Raw genomic sequence first — 21,404 nt, 5'->3', positions numbered from 1 at the left:
TCCTTTCCTCTCCCTGGCCATCTGTTTATCCAATATGGCTGTCCCACCTCAGCTGGGAGCTTTCCCAGAGAACAGGACTTCTAATACAGTTCCTCCTCAACTTAATGGCCCTCAGCTCTGCTTTTGCCATCCTTGCTACACGCAGAGACAAAACAGAAAAAAAGAGAGACAGACGAGCACAAAAGCCTGTCTGATCTCCCCAAAAATCTGTCCCTGGATGACTAAACTAAACACCAAACCGGCATTTCAAAATGCCATGGGTGCTTTCCTCCCTGCTCTACTTTTATCAGGTCGACGAACTAAATATACATAAAAAGTTACCAGCGTTTATAAAAACACCTCTTATGATGCATTCACAGCATCACACATAATTGTGTTGTTTTAAAAAGTAATTAGAATACCATAAATGTACAAACAGGGGGTCAAAGATCATTAAGCATTTTGACCTCTTTTACAATTTTATAAATCTATAATGACAACATGAAAAATATTTGAAATTTTTTTGCAAATTTATTAACAATAAAACTAAGACATATTCACACCCTTTGTTCAATACTTTGTTGATGCACCTTTGGCAGTCTTCTTGAATATCATGCCACAAGCTTGGTGCACCCATCTTTGGGCAGTTTTGCTCATTCCTCTTTGCAACACCTCTCAAGCTCCATCAGGTTGGATGGGGAGCGTTGGTCCATAGCCATTTTCAGATCTCTCCAGAGATGTTCAATCAGATTCAGGTCTGGACTCTGGCTGGGACACTCAAGGACATTCACAGAGTTGTCCTGAAGCCTTGATATCTTTGATATCTTGGCTGTGTGCTTAGGGTCATTGTCCTGCTGAAAGATGTACTGTCGTCCCAGTCTGATGTCCAGAGCGGTCTGGAGCAGGTTTTCATCCAGGATGTCTCTGTACATTGCTGCATTGATCTTTACCTCAATCCTGACTAGTCTCCCAGCTCCTGCCACTGAAAAAAAACATCCCCAAAGCATGATGCTGCCACCACCATGCTTCAAGCATGTCACCTGGTATTCACGCCAAAGAGTTCAATCTTTGTCTCTTCAGAACAGAGAATTTTGTCTCTCATGGTCTGAGAGTCCTTCAGGTGCCTTTTGGCAAACTCCAGGTGGGCTGCCGTGTGCCTTTTACTAAGGGGTGGCTTCCGTCTGGCCACTATACCATACAGGCCTGATTGGTGGAGTTCTGCAGAGATGGTTGTCCTTCTGGAAGGATCTTCTCTCTCCACAGAGGAATGTTGGAGTTCCAACAGAGTGACCATCGGGTTCTTGGTCACCTCCCTAACTAAAGTCCTTTTCCCCTGATCACTCAGTTTAGACGGGCAGCCAGCTCTAGGAAGAGTCCTTCTGGATCCGAACTCCCTTTTTCAGATGATGGAGGCCACTGTGCTCACTGGGACATTCAAAGCAGCAGAAATGTTTCTGTACAGCCCAGTCTCATGTTTTTTTTTGTGCTCCCATGACTAAATGAGTCAAATTTTTGTGACTGGGTTTTGTTAAACTCACTATTACTAACCCTACTCCCACCCCCAACCCCATCCCACCCTAATTGTACTCTTTCCCCACCCTAACCATAACCACCCCCCCCGCTTCATTTTTAATTTCGTGCAGCCATCATGGAATGAATTACAATGAATTTGTGCTGCCGTGACAAAAATGAGGCGCTTTTCGTCACAATATCACAAACCAATAGATTAATGTATATTTCATGCTGCTGAATCACGACTTGCCGTGAAACCAGGTTGTTCTGTACCCTTCTCCAGATTTGTGCCTCAAGACAGTCTTGTCTCTGAGGTCTACAGACAATTCCTTTAACTTCATGCTCGGTTTGTGCTCTGACATGCACCGTCAACTGTGGTAACTTATATGTAGACAGGTGTGTGTCTTTCCAAATCATGTACAATGAAGTGAATGTACTCCAGGTGGACTCTCTCAAGGTTGATCAGTGGAAACAGGATGCACCTGAGCTCATTTTTGAGCTTCATGGCAAAGGCTGTGAACACTTATGTATGTGTGATTTAAAAACAAAAAAAAAACTGTACTGTCTTTAATAAATTTGCACAAATAAAAAACTTAAGTACCAAAAGTACTTAAGTATTAAAAGTAAATTTCTCATATAAAATGTACTTTAAGTAAAAGTATTGAGTAAAAGTAAAATCCAAAATGAGTGGAGAGTGAAACAGCGACACGAATAGAAAGCCAGTGTGTTGTCTGGAGAAACCAGGAGCGTCACCACCACCAACCACTGCAAAGCAACCAAACACAGCGCTCTTTGCACCCTCGAATCCAAAACGTGGCACCGCTTTTACACAGTGCTTGTCCGCGAACATTTCAAATAAAATAAATGAAATGAAACAGCCACGCCGGCCAATTTTGTCGGTACTGAAGTTTTCTCCTTAACTCCGATCATACACTGGACTGTAGCGGGAACCGATCCGTGTGTATGTGTGTGTGTGTGTGTGTGTGCATGCATCAGCATGTGTGCGTTTGGAGGCCAAAGTGCAGACGGTTTTCACCCTCCACAGTTTCCTCTTCGTCAATGGGTGCACAGATTCAGCCTGTCATCTTTGATATTTTTTTTGTCTTTTAAACTTGTTTTATGTCAAACACGGCATTTGATGCAGCAGGGGTGGAAGGTGCTGCGCTCCGGCTGTAGAGGACTGTATCTGCTGCGCTTCGGCTTACTTTCACCTCTGCAAACAGGCATTGCCCAATCAAATTTCTTCTACTTTTATATTGTAGTAACGAGTAACGAAGATGTTTAAGAGAAATGTATCGGAGTATAAGTATACAATGTTTTGAGGAAATATACACAGGAAATTTTGCTGAGTAAAATTTGTTCTGCTGGGATAACATTTGATCCCAGTCTAAACAGAGTAAAAAAACACACTATTGTAGAGTGAAATCAGGTCTACCGGTGTCGCCAACCGAACCCTGTCCTGTCTCCACTGTGCATGCGTCATTTTGGAGCCGCTCTGTGGATGGACTGTCTTCACCCAAAATGATCAAATGGATTAATGGGATTTTTAACCATCAGATGACAAGGTAAAACCTCTTAAATCATTCTGAAGTCAGTTTTAAGCAGAAACAAGGGCGTTTTAAGCAGGAAAGTGGCGATATTCCATGACGCCTTGAAATGACAGACGGTCAGCGAATGCAACAGCTAGCAGCCATGTAGCTGTGGTGCTGTGATCGCTTTGTCTGCCTTTTCTGATGAAATAATGCTGAATTTATAGAGAAATTTTTGTTGTACAAAAGCTTCAGACATCTTTCGCTGAGACAGATGATGACTGGAGTGCAGTTTTAAACAGAAACAAGGTGATAATCGGTGAACCGCGGCTGATGACGCATGCGCAGTGAAGGCAGGGCGGACTGAGTTTTAGAGCGGACTGTTCCATCATCGACACCGTCTAGTCAATGCAAGTGGTTTTACTCTAATAAGAGTTGATTTTACACTATGCTGAGTTGATTTAGTATCCATCCATCCTCTACCGCTTAGTCCAGTTAAGGGTCGCGGGGGGCAGGAGCCTATCCCAGCAGAATAAATTTTACTCAGCCAGATTTCATGTGTAGTGGAGTAAAAGTGAAAGTCGGCAGAAATGTAAATAACAAAGTAAAGTACAGATACATCAAAATTCTACTTAGGTGCAGTAACAAAGTATTTCTTCTTCGTTACATTACAACCAGTGTTCTATTCCTACTTGATCAAGTTTTGTTGGTTCGGTTGCAATAGCTTGATGACGTAAATACAGCATTCACTTTCTTAGAGTGATGTAGTCCAGCGGTGCCAAATTAAAGTACTGAAAAGAACACTTTTCACCACTTTCAGTACATAAAGAGATGTGGCGATACCATATTTAAGAAAATAATTTTTCACTGTGGGTCAGAATACTTTATATTACAATATTTTCATTTTTGAATTTATTTGGAGGTGGATTTGTCCTCCAAAGTGAAATGTTGGTGCCTCTGTAAACTTTAAAGCCTTTTCTCGTATGATGTTTTCCGTTGCTTCATCAACCTTTGTTGTGTTGACAAGAGTTACAAAAGCACTCACAGTCCCAGCAGTGGACACACATCCTTTTTTATTAAAAGGTGCAGAGAGGAAGGGGGCGGCATGGTGCAGTGAAAAGGGAGTTGCGTTCGGAAGGTGTGATGTAAACACATGAATCATCAATAGTCCCGATCGGCCTACTCTAATCTCCCTCCTATTGTGTTTGTAGTGGGAGTCAGGGCGGCCATCCCGCCGCTGGAACAATGGAGGAGAGGAGAACCGTGACTCACCTCTCACGCACAAACATGCCTACAAAACTGATCGTGAGAGAGGTAAGGCACAAATGTGAACATCTAGTTATCTTCAGAAGCTCTTCTATGCTGTTTTCACCAAGAAAGCTTTCATTTTTGTACATTTAGAAATTTTCTGAGAAAGTTCACCTCTGTTGTTATTTTACGTTCCCCATCAAGGCTAATTTAATTTGTTGACATGTGTTATGTATGGATTTGTCAATTTGCTTTTGCTTTTGTCTTTTATTTTGGCTTTACAAAGCCCTTGGGTATTTTTTTTTTCTTATTTCATATATACACATTAGTATACTTTGCCATACAAAGTGAGTTCTTCATCTTTTTGCCACATCATTTTTGTTTGTTTGTAATCAATCAGCAACTAAATTTAGCTCAACAAGTTGTGACAGCCACCCCAGCCTGACACACTAGTCTATTGTTTTCCTTCACAAAACTCAAATATAGCTTAGGTTATATAGGTTCCTATAATTAAATAATTTTAAAAAACCCTCAGATTTGATTTTTGTTGGTATAGGAACTCATCAAACACAATATTGCAGCTAAATTCTTGACACAGTAGTTTACAAATATTTATATTTTTATTGTCTGATTGAAAGATTGCCATGAAAGTCTGGGTTTTTTGATAAATATTTTTCCACCAATCTTTCTCTCTCATGTTTAAAACAAACAGCAACAACAACAACAACAACAACAACAACAATAATAATGAACATTGGATCCTGAAAAACATCACACCACCACACAGAAATATTCTTTCAAAAACACCTGTATTGCTAACAGCATCATTTAAACTGTGTTAAATTAGACACAATGTTGTCTGTTTGATGTTTTGGCACCAGGACGAGTAAATTAATTAATGTCAGAGAGACGTGGAAGACAACACGCTTTGTGCTAACTAAATGTTGCTGATAAGGACAAGTTTACCCCCTTAGCTCACAGACAGTCATACTGCTTTTAATACATCCTTTAGGGCCCCATCACACTTAGCATGAATGAAACACGAGTCGGCCTGAATGGGAAACATTCCAGCCTCACTCGTGAGGGACAGACATTCGTATAGCCGTATACGAATGCTGTAGGAACACCCAGAATGTGTTTCGAAGCCGCATCCAATGATTCGCGGCGCATTCGGAGTACAGCAGCTTCTGAATCCAGGTCGACTACTCAGAGCGCAAGTCGAATGCGGACACGACACAGCACGAAACACGAAAAAATTAAAACAGAATAAATAAAAAAGACAAAGAATAAAAAAAAAAACAGCAAGAAACCCCACAATGCCGGGAGAATGCAACAGGAATATGCAGAATGCACCTCCAATGCCATACGTGCCATCCAAGGTCTGGGTGGAAGGCAAGCAAGGGGAGGGGCATGGCAGAGCATTGTGGTCACCTTTTCTGAAGACCTGTCGTGTCCCACTGCTGGATGTTGAACTTGGGGGGGGGGGCATCCTGGGCTGGATGCCCCCCCATTGCACGCTCTCTCTCTCTCTCTCTGGAAATCAGCTGTTTAGGGGAGGGGCATGGCAGAGTGAGTGCTGTGGTCTGCTCTTCTGAGGACCTGCGGTGTACCACTGCTGGTTGGCGAATTACATCCAACCCATGAACTGATGACATGTCAGTTCATAGGTTGGATGCCATCCCCCTCTCCCATTGCATGTGCTCCCTTTCTCTTGACATTAGCTGTTTAGTGGACAGCCAGACACCCTGCTGACCAGACGAGTTCACGCACGAGCGATAAAATGATCAGATGATATGTGTGCACACACATGCACAGCAAGTGATCAGAAAATCCGTCCTGGTGCATGTGTGGGTGCCTATAGGTTTGATCAGCTGTTCTGACCACACGCATGCACAGCAGAGTGTGTGGATGGTCCAGCCTCATGCATTCGCAGTGGTTCGATCGGCTGTTATTGTGGCTGGACTGAAAGGTGCAGGAGGGGCACAGGAGGCCATGAGAGGCTGGTTTACCCACTTCAAATACAGCTTGACAGTCATGTGTATGTATGTGTATGTATGTATTCAAGCTGGCCATGCGAATGTGCCCGACTGTGTGAATTGCACCCACGAATGCTGTACGAGGATTTAGAATGCAACTTGGATTTGTCTGAATGTAGTTCGAATATCAGTTATGCGGCATTTGGGCTCATTCGTGCTCTTATGTGACAGGGATGTGCGTGCAGGCATGGTCAAGACATTCGGCCAGGATTCCACGTGCTCGAACAATTCAAACAGCCCCTGGAACGCTCTCCAAATGCTTCGAATTGCATATAATTTGGCATACGAATATTATGACTGCAGCTCGACTGCTTTGATTGTTTTCCAGCACAAGCACAACACAAGTGTAGAGTGTATGTGCTCTGGCCACACAAATGTGCTGACTGCTGTAAGAATGCTGTACGAGGAATTCGGATGCAGCTCGAATTTGCCCAACTGTGGCTTGAATCCTCATTTGTATAGCATTCAGACTCATAGTGTGATGGAGTATTAGAAATGTTACACCATCATTTCCCCTCATTGTTGCATATAAAACACATGAAAAGAGAAAGCCACATTTGCTACATTTTCTTGTTCCTCTGTTAAGATGGCACTGTACGTTGCTTTGGTCGACTTATTGCAAACATGGTGCAGTCAGGAAACTAGCACAAAGCATAACTGGAACTCAGTTACCAACGCTTGATGAAAATTAACTTGCTTCATGGTAGCTGGTAAGGTTTGACCATACCTGTGTGAAGCTCCTTGGGGTGAATTATATTTGATATTCCACTTTACTGGACTAAATACTATGTTCTTTAATGGCACTTGGGTTGAAACTTGCATGGAATCTGGAAGAACAAGATGAAAAGGTACCCGGGGTAGCTGAGTCTCCGGTGAAGTTTTTAATCCAATGAAGGTATTGGTAATTTTCATCAAGTGCATTTTCCAGCAATGACAGGAAACAATGCTCTTTTGCCTTATGGCAGCAAACATCAACAGATTAAAAAAAAAAAAAAAAAAAAATCAAAACAACAAAAACAAACAAAGAAACACAACGAATAAAGATAGTTATAAAAGCCTATGACAAGGTAATTGTCAAATTAAAGTTTGTAACAGTAAATTATAATCTTACCAAATGGAGAATTTTCTTTAAATTCTACAATTCTGTGCTGTGAACGCATTAAAAGGTTAAAACTGACCACATATATGCATACAAGTATAACCCCAAATCAGAAACAACAATAAAAATAACAGTGATCCTTACACTGACTTTGATTTCTATTTCCTTGCCGACAGTATGAACCCAAGATGTTTCATGTTTTCTGTGGGCAACAACATTTCATTTGTTAATATACATCCATTCCTGCATTTAAGGCCTGTAATACACGAAAACAAGAGCAACCGGAGATTTCTGATGTCAGCCAACCCGGATCCGGATCAACTCCAAAATACAGTCTTCCATGCCCTAATATCTATCTAATGCCTAATATGTATCTATCAGTGTTGCCACAGTTACTTTGAAAAAGTAATCCAATTACTGATTACTGATTACTCCTTGAAAAAGTAACTTAGTTACTTTACTGATTACTCAATTGTAAAAGTAACTAAGTTAGATTACTAGTTACTTTTTTAGTTACTTTCCCCAGCTGCCGACAACAACCCACGTCAACATGACAATGATACCTGTTTTGCCAAAACTCACTTTATAGTCACCCTTTCTTGACTTCAATGAAAATAAATACTTGTTTTATAAAAAGTAAAATAAAGACCTCTTTCTTGACCTCATATTTAACTGTTGACAACACTGTAACAGTAAAACTTGCAATTTCAAACCTACATTTTTTATAAATGTAACTATTAAATTCTAACATTTTCTAACATTTAAATTCTCTCTAAACATTTTACTTGTCGAAATGATAATTTTAAGCAATATTACTAGTTGTAGTAAAAAAAACGGCTTCAAAACTGGACCTTTAATCTAGGGGTGTTGTGGGGGAGGGGGGCACATCCTTGCCCGACGCCCCCATTCCATCTGGATTCGCCCCTGCTTTGGCGTTTGAGCACAAAGAATGGATAACATTTATTTATGCAGAAAACATGACCAGATTTACAGGTAAGAAAGTTTTATTGCGTTTTCACATCATGTGGTCCTCAGAAAGAGAGTTTAGGTGCATTTGAGTGGAAAATAGTGTTAGTTATTGACGCGTCGCGGAGTATCAGCTGTTTTTAACGAGACGATACGGAGCGGCTCAGATCAGAATTCTAAATAAAGGAGGGAAAAAAGTATAAAAATGTCTTTGTAAAGCTCAGTGCAGGTGTGCTGATCACCGCGCTTTAAGAGGTGAGGACGAGTCGAGCAGCTGCAAAAAACTGTGGATGAAAAGCTCACAGCTCACTGAAAGTGGGCAGTTCAGTCGAACCCCGACCTCCTGCCCACAGACCAAGTTTAATGCTGCTATCGACCCACAATGAAAAATAATAGTAACGCACAGTGACATGGAGAAATAACTTTAATCTGATTACTGATTTGGAAAGATTAACGCGTTAGATTACTCGTTACTAAAAAAAGTGGTCAGATTAGAGCAACGCGTTACTAAGTAACGCGTTACCGGCATCACTGGTATCTATGATGCAAATTTGGCGAGAATCTGTTAAGTAGTTTTGCTGTAATCCTTAAAAGCCTATATAAAGTGAAACTTGATCTAGAATCCGGATCCAGATCCAGATCATCTCCAAAATTCAGTGGAGTCTTTCATGCCCTAATATCTATATATGGTACAAATTTGGTGAGAATCTGTGAAGTACTTTTGACGTAATCCTTAAAAGCCTATATAAAGTGAAACTTGATCTAGAATCCGGATCCAGTTCCAGATCATCTCCAAAATTGAAAGGAGTCTTCCATGGCCTAATATGAACCTCTGGTAAAAATTTCATCAAAATCTGTGCAGTAGTTTTGATGTAATCCTGCTAAAAGTCAGACAGACAAATAAATAAATAAATATACAGTGATGATTTTATTACATCCTTGGCGGCCGTAAAAAAGCTCAGATGGGGAAATGTATTTATCCTAAATAGATGGATTAAATAATGACTTTTAATCATAACTAATAACAATAGCTAATAATAATAACAATAATAATAACAATAATAACTTTTACAGCCAGTTTTCTTGAAACAAGTCAGGGGATGGATACATAAACATTTCCAAATCACTTAATATGTCTTGGACTTCATTTACATCAATCATTAAGAAATATTACGGTACTGTGTGGTGAATCTGCCTCAAGTAGGGAGTTCTCAAAAACTGTGACCATGCTGGAAGAAGATGATTGAGAAAAGCCACTGAGATACCCAAGACAACGCTGAAGGAGTTAAAGGCTTATGTGGATGTGGCTAGAGAAACTGTGCATAGTGCAACTTTTGTCTGTTGCATCACATATTATTATTATTATTATTATTATTATTATTATTATATTTTTCAACTACAACACAGCCACCAGTCTTTCGTCATTGTTGTTCTGTAATTTTACTACTGTAATGCTGCACCAATTGAAATTAATAAGAGCCTCACAAAAATTATGTTTGTTTATTGTTAGTATTATTTTAAAATACACAAGCAAACAAATAAAAACATTAAGGAGCAGCTTGGACTGCAGTTACTTTTTTCTGAATGTATTGCAGAGCTATGCAGTTGTCAAGCGTATCCATTGGATTTGTGCTTGCAGCGTGCTCCAGGGATGTGCAAAAATCTGAACTGAATTGAGAATAAGTCTTGAATTTCAGTTCAATTCTTACATTTTAGTAGAGTTTTGAACTGTGGCAGCAAACAGATGCAGAATTACAATTGTAAAGTTTTGAATTTTGCGCACTACTGGTGTGCTCTATCCAACAGTAATATTGAGGAAAATACAAACATCAAATTGGGAGTCAGTAAGGGCAATAAATTGGACAGGGATTGGGTGTAAAAAGACTTAATTGGGACATCCTTTGCATTTTACATGCATTTGCAAACATACACAGACAAACACAAGTACACGTCATGCACACATCTATTCATCATCTTGTTTAATATTTTATAAAATAGCCACTTAAGGTTATGACTTTTCCTCATCACTTTAGGTGTTCACAGATGTTTACAACCAGTGCACGACATCCAAATTTCTGTACCTGTCAGTATGTTAAACCAATCAAATTGGAGGTAGGCTGGCAGTAAGAGTCCACCCCAAACCTTGCCGCTATTTGGATCCAAGGTGTTAAAAATAAATGTACGTCACGTCGTGCCTCATTCCCAGAAAGAGAGGGGAATGCATGCAGCACTGGAAATGAATTTTTAAAAGGCTCCTAATGGCTAAATATTTATGAGCCCTGTGACCGAGGCCAACTTATGGAAACTAAATCTTTAAACACTTTTTTTGGCAGACGCCTCACACACACCCTCTGAGTTTGGCTGTAGTAGCTGAGAAATTCTTTTGTTCCTACTGAACTAATAATAGTGAGACAGGCTGCCTGTCTTAATGTGTGTGTGAGATGAAAGTGTACAGTATTTATAGTACGCTGAACTGTGACTAATTTTTTATTCTTGTGATCCCCAATTCACGCTCTCACGAAATGGTCGCATCTACATTACCCGGAGATGACAAAAGCTCACATGGCTTTCAAAAGCCTGACATCTTTAATTGAAGTTGGCAAAGGAACATGCACGTTCATCTATAGTGGTGAAAATTTTCCATTATTATGCATTAAATAACTATGGAATTAACAGATTCTCTTCCATGAACCAGTGTCTCTGTGTCCTAGAGAGTTTTCTCGTCACCATCGTCGACACTGAGCTTCCTGGTCATTAGCGTGCCATTTCCCAGCAACAATCCACCTTTAGAGCTTTGAGTGTTTGCTGAAAGCTTTTTACAAACATTAGATTTTTGCATTTGACTGGGAAACAACACAAGCGTAAATGCACACATACGCTCTAAAGAGCTTCTAAAGGTCACCTGTACATGGTCCTGAAAAGGATGTTCACATACATACTAGTTATATGGTGCATTTCCTCAGCTGTAAGTCATGTTATAGTAAAAAGAAAAAAAAGTTTTACAAGAGTTTATTGTGGAAATGTTGTATAATGTACACTTAGAGCTGAATTTTTCAATATTATTGGATGAAAATGTTTAATTCTGACTGAGTTATAGTTATATGTTGCCTTTGAGGATAATATCTCAACTCAAGTGATTGTAAGTCAAGTCTGGGTGCATGTGCTAGTGTTTCACATGGTTGCATCCACCATACCATGGAACCACCCCTGGTCCTGGATGGAAACCACCTGGGCAGACAATTGATCCATCCCCACCTCTCGAGAGTATCCATCTCTCTGCCACAGCCAGGTGTAATGTGGGCATCCCTTTGGACTCCTCCAGCCACTTGGGTTCTCAAAACAGAGGCTCTTACGTTGGATGATTCCCAGACCATTGCACCACGTGGCCAAAATGTCATTACTGATGCACCCTCACAATGCAAGTGATAATCTTCATCTTAGCATCTGTACACAATTGCTTGTTTGACATAAAGTCATTCCAGTGATACCCAAAAATCATCCAAAGAGAAAAAAAAAAAAAGCATCCAATCGTCAGCATAGGTCATACATACAGTAAGACAGGAAGCACCAGGAACCAAAAGACTTGAACCTTCAATCTCCTACAAAGATATTGGCATCGCCAAACACATCTGTCCAGTGACCTCATGGCTCCATAAGGTTTTATCAGGTGTCTCTTTATCTCAAATTCCAAGAACCCAGGGACTTGAATGTCATTGCCAAGATAAGTGAAATCTCCACAAGTTCAACACTTTCACCACACTCAGATACACTTCTGATGGCCAAGCCCAGGAAGGCACTTAAGCCTGGATATTAGCCTTAATCCACTGTTTCCTTGTCACACAGCTTTTTTTTTTTGTAGAACAGTTTGTCCACTGATATAAGACATGACATTGTTCTCTTTATCATATAAATGATGTGGACTTTGTTGTTGTAACATCTTTAACACTTCGTTAGTCCACTGCTGTTTTTGTATTTGTTTTAAAATGTTATGTCTTTTATGTTTCATTGATTTGTTGCTGTTGGAGTGGCCTGATAGATGGTCACCTCATTTCATTTGACCCAGATGACCTTGATTTTCACCCAAATGACTGACCTCTTACTGACCTTTGGGCAGTTCTGTGCCACATTTGGTTTAAAGTGGATTGGAAATGAACTCCTTGAGGTTGAACTTTGCCAAAATGAATTATTTCAGTGCAATTTCAGGGTGAAACTTCAGTGACATACTAAATTTGGTAGAAATCAGCAAAGGGTAATTAAACCTTACGTACCAGCTTTGCGTTCTCAGGGTGCAGGACTATTTTGTGTCCCTAGGGTGAATAAGAAGTCTGCAGGCCATAGAGCTTTCTCTTATCGTTCCCCTGTTCTGTGGAATGGTCTCCCTGCATCATTAAAGCAGTCAGATTCTGTGGAGACTTTCTAGTCCAGATTTAAGACGCACCTATTTTCCCTTTTGTATGGCTAGCATACTGGCATAGTTTTGTTTTACGCTTTTTACTCTTTTAATTCATTCTATTAGGAAATGGAGTGTGCCACGGCCTCAACTTTACCTAAATTATGGGTCTTTTAGTGAAGCTTAGGGCTAGTGGCTGGCGATCACGCTAGTATTTCTTCTGTTTTTCTTGTTGATAGATGCTAGCAAATTATACAGTTTTTCTTGTCTTTCTGATGCCTGATTCTGTTTTTTCTCTCTGTTTAAGGTGCAGCTCCATCCAGAGATGGGAGTTGTATTTGTGTTGGAGACCCTCCTGTCCTGTGCACCAACAGCATTTCCTGTATATTCGTTTTGTGAATTGTTCTGTGAATTGTTCTGTAATTTATGTCTGTAGCATGGTCCAAGCAGCCCCTTTGAGTCTGGTCTGCTTGAGGTTTTTCCTTACCACTGTTGCTCTGGGGGTTAGTAAGATTAGACCTTACTTATGTGAAGCACCTTGAGGCAACTCTGTTGTGATTTGGCGCTATATAAATGAAAATAAATTGAAATTGAAGGGTATGAGAGGAATAGGTCAACAATCAGAGAGGGATCATTCTTACTGCTTTCAATGGTCCTAGTGTCATCTAGCCATCCCAGAGACTTTCTGTTCTCAACACGATGAAAAATAATGGACACACCTTAATTCTCTGGGATGGTTAGCTCACAGCAGGACCACTGAAAGTAGGAATGGACGTGACCATCTCACACAATTGCCAAGAGGTAGCTGTAACTTTAACCCGAATGATTGACCTTTGACAAACTTGACATCACCTGGCCAGTTCTAGAACCTACATCCATATATGTGCCAAGCTTGGTGCAAACCAGAGTGAAAATCATAATTTTGACTTTTTCTCTAATGAGCTTGCCCTTTGTTGAAACAAAACCTATAAGAGCAATTCTGGGATTGAGTCTTATCCACATATCAGGTTTGTTGGAAACTGGCCGAAGGACCTAGGAGGAGTAGAGGAACCAACAGGCAGACACAGCAAAATTTTCAACCTACATACCTCTGAAGAGTAGTGAAAGAAACAAACAAGCACAAGCAATGTTTCTCAAACTCTAGTATGGTCTTATCAGTCCATCATCCATCTACACAAGCACTCCTCACCATTCAAACAGTGGGGTAACAGATATTGACAGCCAATTCACAATTAGACTCAAACCTGTCACCTTGGCGGTGAAAGCCGACAGTGCTAACAATCTTCTACCGCCCGTCTTCCAGTCCTCCCAGTAGTTACTCATTTGAAGCAGCATGTAGGGGAGGAGGGGACGGTGAGCTCTGTGGGAAAAACTGTCGGAGCCACAGCTAGTGCATTATTTTTCAATCAGGATTTGTGCATTGGGGTGGGGGGGTGTTCAATTATCTGTATTTGAGTAAAATATACCCCTCACTGCTCACAATAAAAAGGAAGCTGTGCAACAAGAGCAGGAGAGGCTTGTGGTGTAGAAAGAGGGTTCCTGTGCACTGAGCCCGTGTCATTTTCTTTGTAACAGAAACACGGGTCAATTATGATTACGCGTGGGGAATATGAGTAGTCATTAAGCAAACATAATGGCATTTCATTCAGCGGCGAATCACGGAGTGACAAACACAAGTGGGATAGATAATTGTATTAGGACGAGGCTGTGAGAGAGGCTCCGGAGTGGAGCGAAAATGATCATTAAACTTAATGAGCAAAGCACACATGATCATTGGCTGTGGCCACACCCTGTAATGAGCTTGTGTGTGGAAGTGCAGCGCTGCGCCAGCTACTTAAATGCAAATGTAGATAAGCAAAATGTCAATAGCGGCGACAGAGTGTGTGCTAAATGTCAACATGTGTTTTTCAAGGACTCTTGTCGGAGTTGTAATTGGCCTGTGTTTAATATTACATTTGTTATTTCCCTCCTTAAAATTAAAATGATATTAAATATTTGAAGTGCGTTTCGCAGCAGGCCCAGGCACATGAATATGCAGCTGAGCCTGTGGCGATTGAAACGTACAGACAAAAGAGTCCGACAACAGGAAAGAAAAAGAAAAAAACAGGTGAAGCACAGGCTCATCAAATGCCTTTCATATCACTTGGAATATTAAGTGTATTTCACATCACAAAAAAAAAAAAGAAAAAAGAAGTGATGAGTGTGCAAGCGCACCTCGGGCTTTGTGATGAATGAGTGGGAATTACGGGGTATTTATGGTGAGCTGTTGGAACACAGTTTCTATTGGTCAGCTGGGACTCGGGGTGATAGATAATCACAGAGGGTTGAGTTGCTGCTGAAGAGATTATGTAGGTAACAGTTTGGTGTTTTCAGAGAAAAAGCAGCAGAAAGCACAAAAGGTTTTTTTTTTTTTTAACTATTTCACTTTCATCAGACTCTTTGTGTGAGAGGGTGATTGGTTCTGGAGTTCTTTGCCAAATATGTGGTTGCTGAGGAGGGTTATTTTGGTGATGCAGTGGTCTGTGTGAGAGGACATAGGTTGTCCTTGACCATTTGGTTAATTTCTTTAGTGGTTAGGACTAAATCTGTTCCCTGCTTAAAATAATTAGGTTTCTTCAACCAATTTGGAAATAACCAGTATAACAAAGGGATGCCACACTGGCAAGCCAAAGGACGGATGCCTTACTTTTTTATGATCAAATGTGGTCCACTGTCTGAGTTATATATGTAATATATGGAATATGAAGGCAATCACAGATGATTGCTCCAAACACAACTTGGGTGCAAATGTTTCACTAGCAACTGCCATTTTTACTATTTATGTATTACAGGCTCCTGTGAGCTTTTCATATGAGCCCAGAGACTCAGGCCACAATATGCGAGCGAACAGTGTCCAGTGATGCTTGGAAATGGTTTTGGCGGTGGTGGTGTGTATGTGTGTGTGTGTGTGTGTTGGGGGGATATGCCTAGTTATTTACAACCCAGTCTCATAGCAGTTCATGGGACTGGGTTACGACAATTACATTACGAGTTTGTGATGGGGTTACAAAAATGTAGCATTTTTCATAAAATTCATTTTCTGACAGGGGGCACAAAATGTGGAGTGAAAGGGGGGAGTCTGGGGGGGTCACTGTTAACGTTTTGGGAGGGTACACACTTACACTATGGTTACAGTTAGAGTTAGGAGAAGGGGAAAATTATAAATAGCAAAATAAAAGACTGTTTCATGAAAAGCGGGCAAAATAAGGACGCTTTTCGTGACGGGGCACGAAAAAAAAAGTGAGACCGGGTGGTTATTTATCAGGAAACTCCATTCATAGGCCCTGATGGTCATTAGTGCCAGTGCATATCTCCAGATACCATAGCATGAAGTAGACAAGAGTCTATGTCCCCCCCTGGAGGGGGCACCAATCCATTTCAGGGTGCTTCCCCAGTATGGTTGGAATGGGTGCACACAGAAGGGTGGACTGGAGCAATATGTGGAGCAAACCTGTCTTATCCAAAGACACAGACAGGTACCCTGAAGCAAATACCTGGACTCGAATCCCGGCATATATATTCATAGTGCAACTTGCAGTTGTGTTCTCTGGGATTGAAAGACTGGGATCAAAGAGAAAGACAGCAATCAAAAAGAATGTAAAAAAATAATGTAAGTATCACAAACAAAGATAGAAAGAGAATATCAAGAGACACAAAGGTATGTGCTGTTTGACTGTCCTACTAGTATCATAACGTCAATTTACAGACACCTGCAAGAAACTAAAGCATAATAAACAAACCAGCATTAAAACCTGGCCAACATATTGAGTAAGTAAGTCCTACATAGGCCCTGAGGTCCATTAGCATCAGTGCTTATCCCTGGATTCTGCAGTGTGAAGTGAAGGAGAGTCGGCAACTCCCTTGGGTGGGACGCCAGTCTGACGCAGACGTCTTCCCTATTCTAGGCTGTTACTGGGACACAGTCTACATTGGGGAAATCCAACTCCTTATCCCACTGAGGTACCTGCTCAGCATCAGGAAACACTCTGAAGTCATTGTTTAAATATTGTTCATTATGATGGAAAGCATTAATCATCGGATGAGTGAGCTTACAGCATCATTGCTTTTATGCTTTTTGGACAAAATTCCTAAAAATTCAAACTGACTGGCCAAAACATGAATGCAAATGAACCAGTAAAATGTACACATTACCAGTCTGCCAGAGTACTTACTTGGCACATAACAAAAATCTCTTAAGCGCCCTCACAATCCAAAACCATTAAAGCTGAAGCCTTCCTCAATATACTGCCATATTTTTATGGCGGCATTTGATGTTGTGCCCAGTATGGTTTCATAGAACATGTTTTTTTTTTTGATTGTGTATTTGCTCATTTAGTTCCCTGGAAGGACCAGACCTTGTCATTGACCCATGAGTAATCTGACTTTGAGATCATTGAACAACACAGTATGTGCTCACTTAGATCTCAGAAGTATTTTAAGTTGAGATTGTAGCATTCAGTTCACACGACCCACTGCCAAAATGTACCAGACGTGGATAAATACAGCTGACTGGGTGCAGGAAGCAGTACAGTCAATGGTGGTGGACTCTTACCTGTGCATAAAGGAGGAAGTTCTACTGCAGAAGGAAAAACAAATGCTCCTAAACTCTGCAAACTATCACCTAAGAATTACAATTTGGCAAAATGCTCAATAAATTATTAAAGCCTGCAGATTAAGTGCCAAAGAAACGACTTTACCTCCTGAGTTTAAGCGGTATTGAAAATTGTCGCTTTGTAAAACCTGATAAATGACGCATCACCAAATCCATAATCGAGAGCAATGAGAACAGTAAATCGCCTGGGGATGGCAGTACTTGAAATCATCAGTTTTACTATCCATTACTATATGAGTCACTAAAGAATAGGCTCTGCAGAAATACAGAGTTTGCTAACTTTTACTTCTTTATGTTGTAACTACACATAATTTCACGACTCTGATTGTTGGTTGTAACAATGTAGGAAGATCTGCCAAAAAATAAATGCCCATGATGCCAGAGAACTGTTGATGCATTGTCACCTTCTCCCGCCAGCAAGCAAAAGCTATATATTAAGATCTATGATCTAGAGCTGATCTATGATCTTAGAACTAGGAGAGTGAATCACCATTTTTTCAACTATAACTTCATTTCAAATCATCTCTTCATGGACTTCCTAGGAAAATGCATTTTTAAATTAAATGTCTTTTTATTCTTTCTCAGTATCAAACAACAAACAATATCGTGTGGGTGTGTTTGCATCACATTGTTGTCTGATCTTAAAAATAAGAACGTGATAAAATTATGCAGTTGTTGTCCATGTAATTGTTGGATGTTCCTAGAGTTTGGTTTTACAACTACAGAGTGATGCTGAAGCCAAAGAGGCATGCACACACACAAAACATGTCTTACCTTCAGTTCACGGAAGAAGACGCTGCTACGTGCCCACTCTACAATAGAGAAGAGTGTCTGGTCGGCCATCTTGCACATGAGGCCAAAGGTGTTGAGCTTCTCATGTTTCCCCCGGCTGGCCTGTTCCTGCTGCAAGTATGCCAGAATCTTGGCCTGGACTTGCGGCTCATCTGGCTCACACTTAAGCAGCTCCACGATCAGGTGGGGGAAGCTGGGTGGTGAACCCGATTGGTAGGCATCAACATAGGCGTAGCCCATGATGGACTCTGGCGAACTGGTGTACGCATCTGGGTACTCAGACTTGATGGTACGGGTGCTCTGGAAGTGTCCATAAGCAGCCTGGTAGCCTTGAAGGCTGCCGGCATGCGGCGGCATTGCCATGCTGACTGGCGAAGTGACAAAAGGACTGCGGTCATAGTCTGTGGGGGGCAGAGCGGTGGCATGATGGTGGTGGTGATGGTGGTGGTGGTGAGATGTGTGGTGGCCCGTATGGTGACTCAGTGGAAGGCCCTTGGAGGCGGCTGAGTGGATGTTCTGGATAGCAGAAGAGATCGTGAGATCAGTTGGCACGGCCTGCATCACCTGGCTCATGGCCTCAATCTTCAGGCCATTGGCTCGGATCAAAGCCTTCTTTTGCTGCTTGAGGGCCCGGTCGCGTTTGTACATTGGGCCAAACTTGTTGCGACCACCACGCATGCGATCCGCCCGCACAGCTGGCAACAGACAGAAAGTGAGGAGGGGGACAAGAAAGGAACAGAATTATGTTAGCTCTCTTTCTGGTAAATACGCTATAAAAGCACGTTACTCAAGAACATACAATATAGAGTATTATGAATTTTTTTAATGGGTATAGCAGCAGAATACAATAAAGTGCACTGAAAATTTTGTTGTTGTCATTGTTAAACCCTTCAAAGATACTTCACCTATGTCTGTTCCTTTTTAGAATTACTCAAAAATGAGTTAAAATAATTCTGAATAGATACAGCGCACAGTATTCACAGTGCTTCACTTCTTCACATTTTGTTATGTTACAGCCTTATTCTCAAATTGATGAAATTCATTTTTCCCTCAAAATTCTACACACAATACCCCTTAATGACAATGTGAAAAAGTTTTTTTTTTTAACTTTATAGATTTTTGCAATTTATATATATATATATATATATATATATATATATATATATATATATATATATATATATATATATATATATATATATATATATATATATATATATATATATATATATATATATCCTGTTTCCCCTTATCATCCTTGAGATGTTTCTACAGCTTCACTGGAGTGTCCACCTGAGGTAAATTCAGTTGCTTGGATCTGATTTGGAAAGGCACACACCTGTCTGCATTTAAGGTCCCACATCTGACAGTGCATGTCAGAGCACAAACCAAGCATGAAGTTAAAGGAATTTTCTGTATATCTCCGAGACAGATTGTCTCAAGGCACAAATCTGGGGAGGGGTACAGGGACATTTCTGCTGCTTGAAAGGTCCGAATGAGCACAGTGGCCTCCATCATCTGTAAGTGGAAGAAGCTTGGATCCACCAGGACTCTTTCTAGCGTTGGTTGCCTGTCTAAACTGAGTGATTGGGGAGAAGGGCCTTAATCAGGGAGCTGACAAAGAACCCAATGGTCGGTCACTCTGTCAGAGCTCCAGCATTCCTCTGTGGAGAAAGGAGAACCTATGAGAAGGACAACCATCTCTGCAGCAATCGACCAATCAGGCCTGTATGGTAGAGTGGCCAGACTGAACCCACTCCTTAGTAAAAGGCACATGGCAACCCACCTGGAGTTTGCCAAAAGGCACCTGAAGGACTCTCAGACCATCAGAAACAAAATTCTCTGGTCTGATGAGGCAAAGATTGAACTCTTTAGTGTAAATGCCAGGAAACCAGGCAAAAGTTTCTCAGCTGCAAGAACTGAGCTGCAAGATCCTGACTAGTCTCCACTCATCAGGATTGAGGGAAAGTTGAATGCAGCAATCTACAGAGACATTCTGGATGAAAACCTGGTCCAGAGTGCTACTGACCTTGGACTGGAGCTACGGTTCATTTTTCAGCAGGATAATGACTCTAAGCGCACAGCCAAGATATCAAAGGAGTGGCTTCAGGATACCTCTGTGAATGTCCTTGAGTGGCCCAGCCAGAGCCCAGACCTGAATCCGACTGAACATCTCTGGAAAGATCTGAAAATGGCTGTGCACCGACGCTCCCCATCCAACCTGATGGAGCTTGAGAGGTGCTGCAAAGAGGAATGGGCCAAACTGCCCAAAGATGGGTGCACCAAGTTTGTGGCATCATATTCAAGAAGACTTGAGGCTGTAATTGCTGCCAAAGGTGCAACAACAAAGTACTGAGCAAAGGGTGTGAATACTTATGTGTGTGATTCCTTAGTTTTTGTTAATTTTTAAGAAATTTGCACCCCCCTCCAAAAAAAAAAAAAAATTAAAAAATTAAAAACGTTTTTTCATGTTGTTATTATGGGGTGTTGTGAGCAGAATTTTGAGGGGAAAAAATAATTTACCCCATTTTGAAATAAGGTTGTAAATGCACCTTAACAAATGTGTAAAAAGTGAAGTGCTGTGAATACTTTCAAAATGCACTGTAAAATATTGTTGACCCCACCTCAGTGCCCATATAGTTTTGGAGTTGATTTTTCAGAAATTCACCATCTCGTGATGTAAACTGATACAATATTTTTAATAAAAATGTTAATATTTGTTCCACATATTGGTTTCAGCCATATTGTTTCAACTCGATCTCACACCACGTTCATGATGGCATCATGAAAAGTGATTTAATCTATTCGCTCGTGATACCATCATGAAATTTGTCACATTTTCGTGACAATATCACAAAATTAATTCATGATGGTATTACAAAATCTGGGGTGATGCGGGGGTAGTGAGGCCTGGGGTAAGGGTTATGTGTAGGGATAGGGTTAAAAATAGTGAACTAATCTTGATGGTATCACAAAAATGTGATGCACTTCGTGACGATATCACGAAAAAAAAAGTGTGAAACTGAGCTGATTATTTCAGTGTATACGGTATATGGAATGGAGCAAAACAAGTACTTTAAATGATCAACTGACTCGTCTTTACAACCTTACTCATATTAAAACATTGTTAGCATTTAAGCCTCCGAGTGCTGTATTCACCTTCGCTTTCTGCTTGGTTTTCAAAAATTATCTTTGAAATCTT

The 21,404-nt window shown here is 40.8% G+C and overlaps 1 protein-coding gene across 2 annotated transcripts in view; it reads right to left on the bottom strand.

Annotated features, from left to right (window-relative positions):
- nr5a2 (nuclear receptor subfamily 5, group A, member 2) overlaps positions 1–21,404 on the bottom strand; it is a 176,324-nt gene that overhangs the window by 128,089 nt on the left and 26,831 nt on the right. For both annotated transcript variants that reach the window (XM_034180007.1, XM_034180005.1), the window contains exon 4: positions 18,185–18,897. In XM_034180007.1, coding sequence (XP_034035898.1) covers positions 18,185–18,897 — 713 coding nt within the window. The remainder of the gene's footprint in view (positions 1–18,184; positions 18,898–21,404) is intronic.

Source organism: Thalassophryne amazonica, chromosome 10 (assembly GCF_902500255.1).
Source record: "Thalassophryne amazonica chromosome 10, fThaAma1.1, whole genome shotgun sequence".
NCBI classification, from domain to species: domain Eukaryota; kingdom Metazoa; phylum Chordata; class Actinopteri; order Batrachoidiformes; family Batrachoididae; genus Thalassophryne; species Thalassophryne amazonica.
This window is presented reverse-complemented; position numbering and strand designations above follow the sequence as displayed.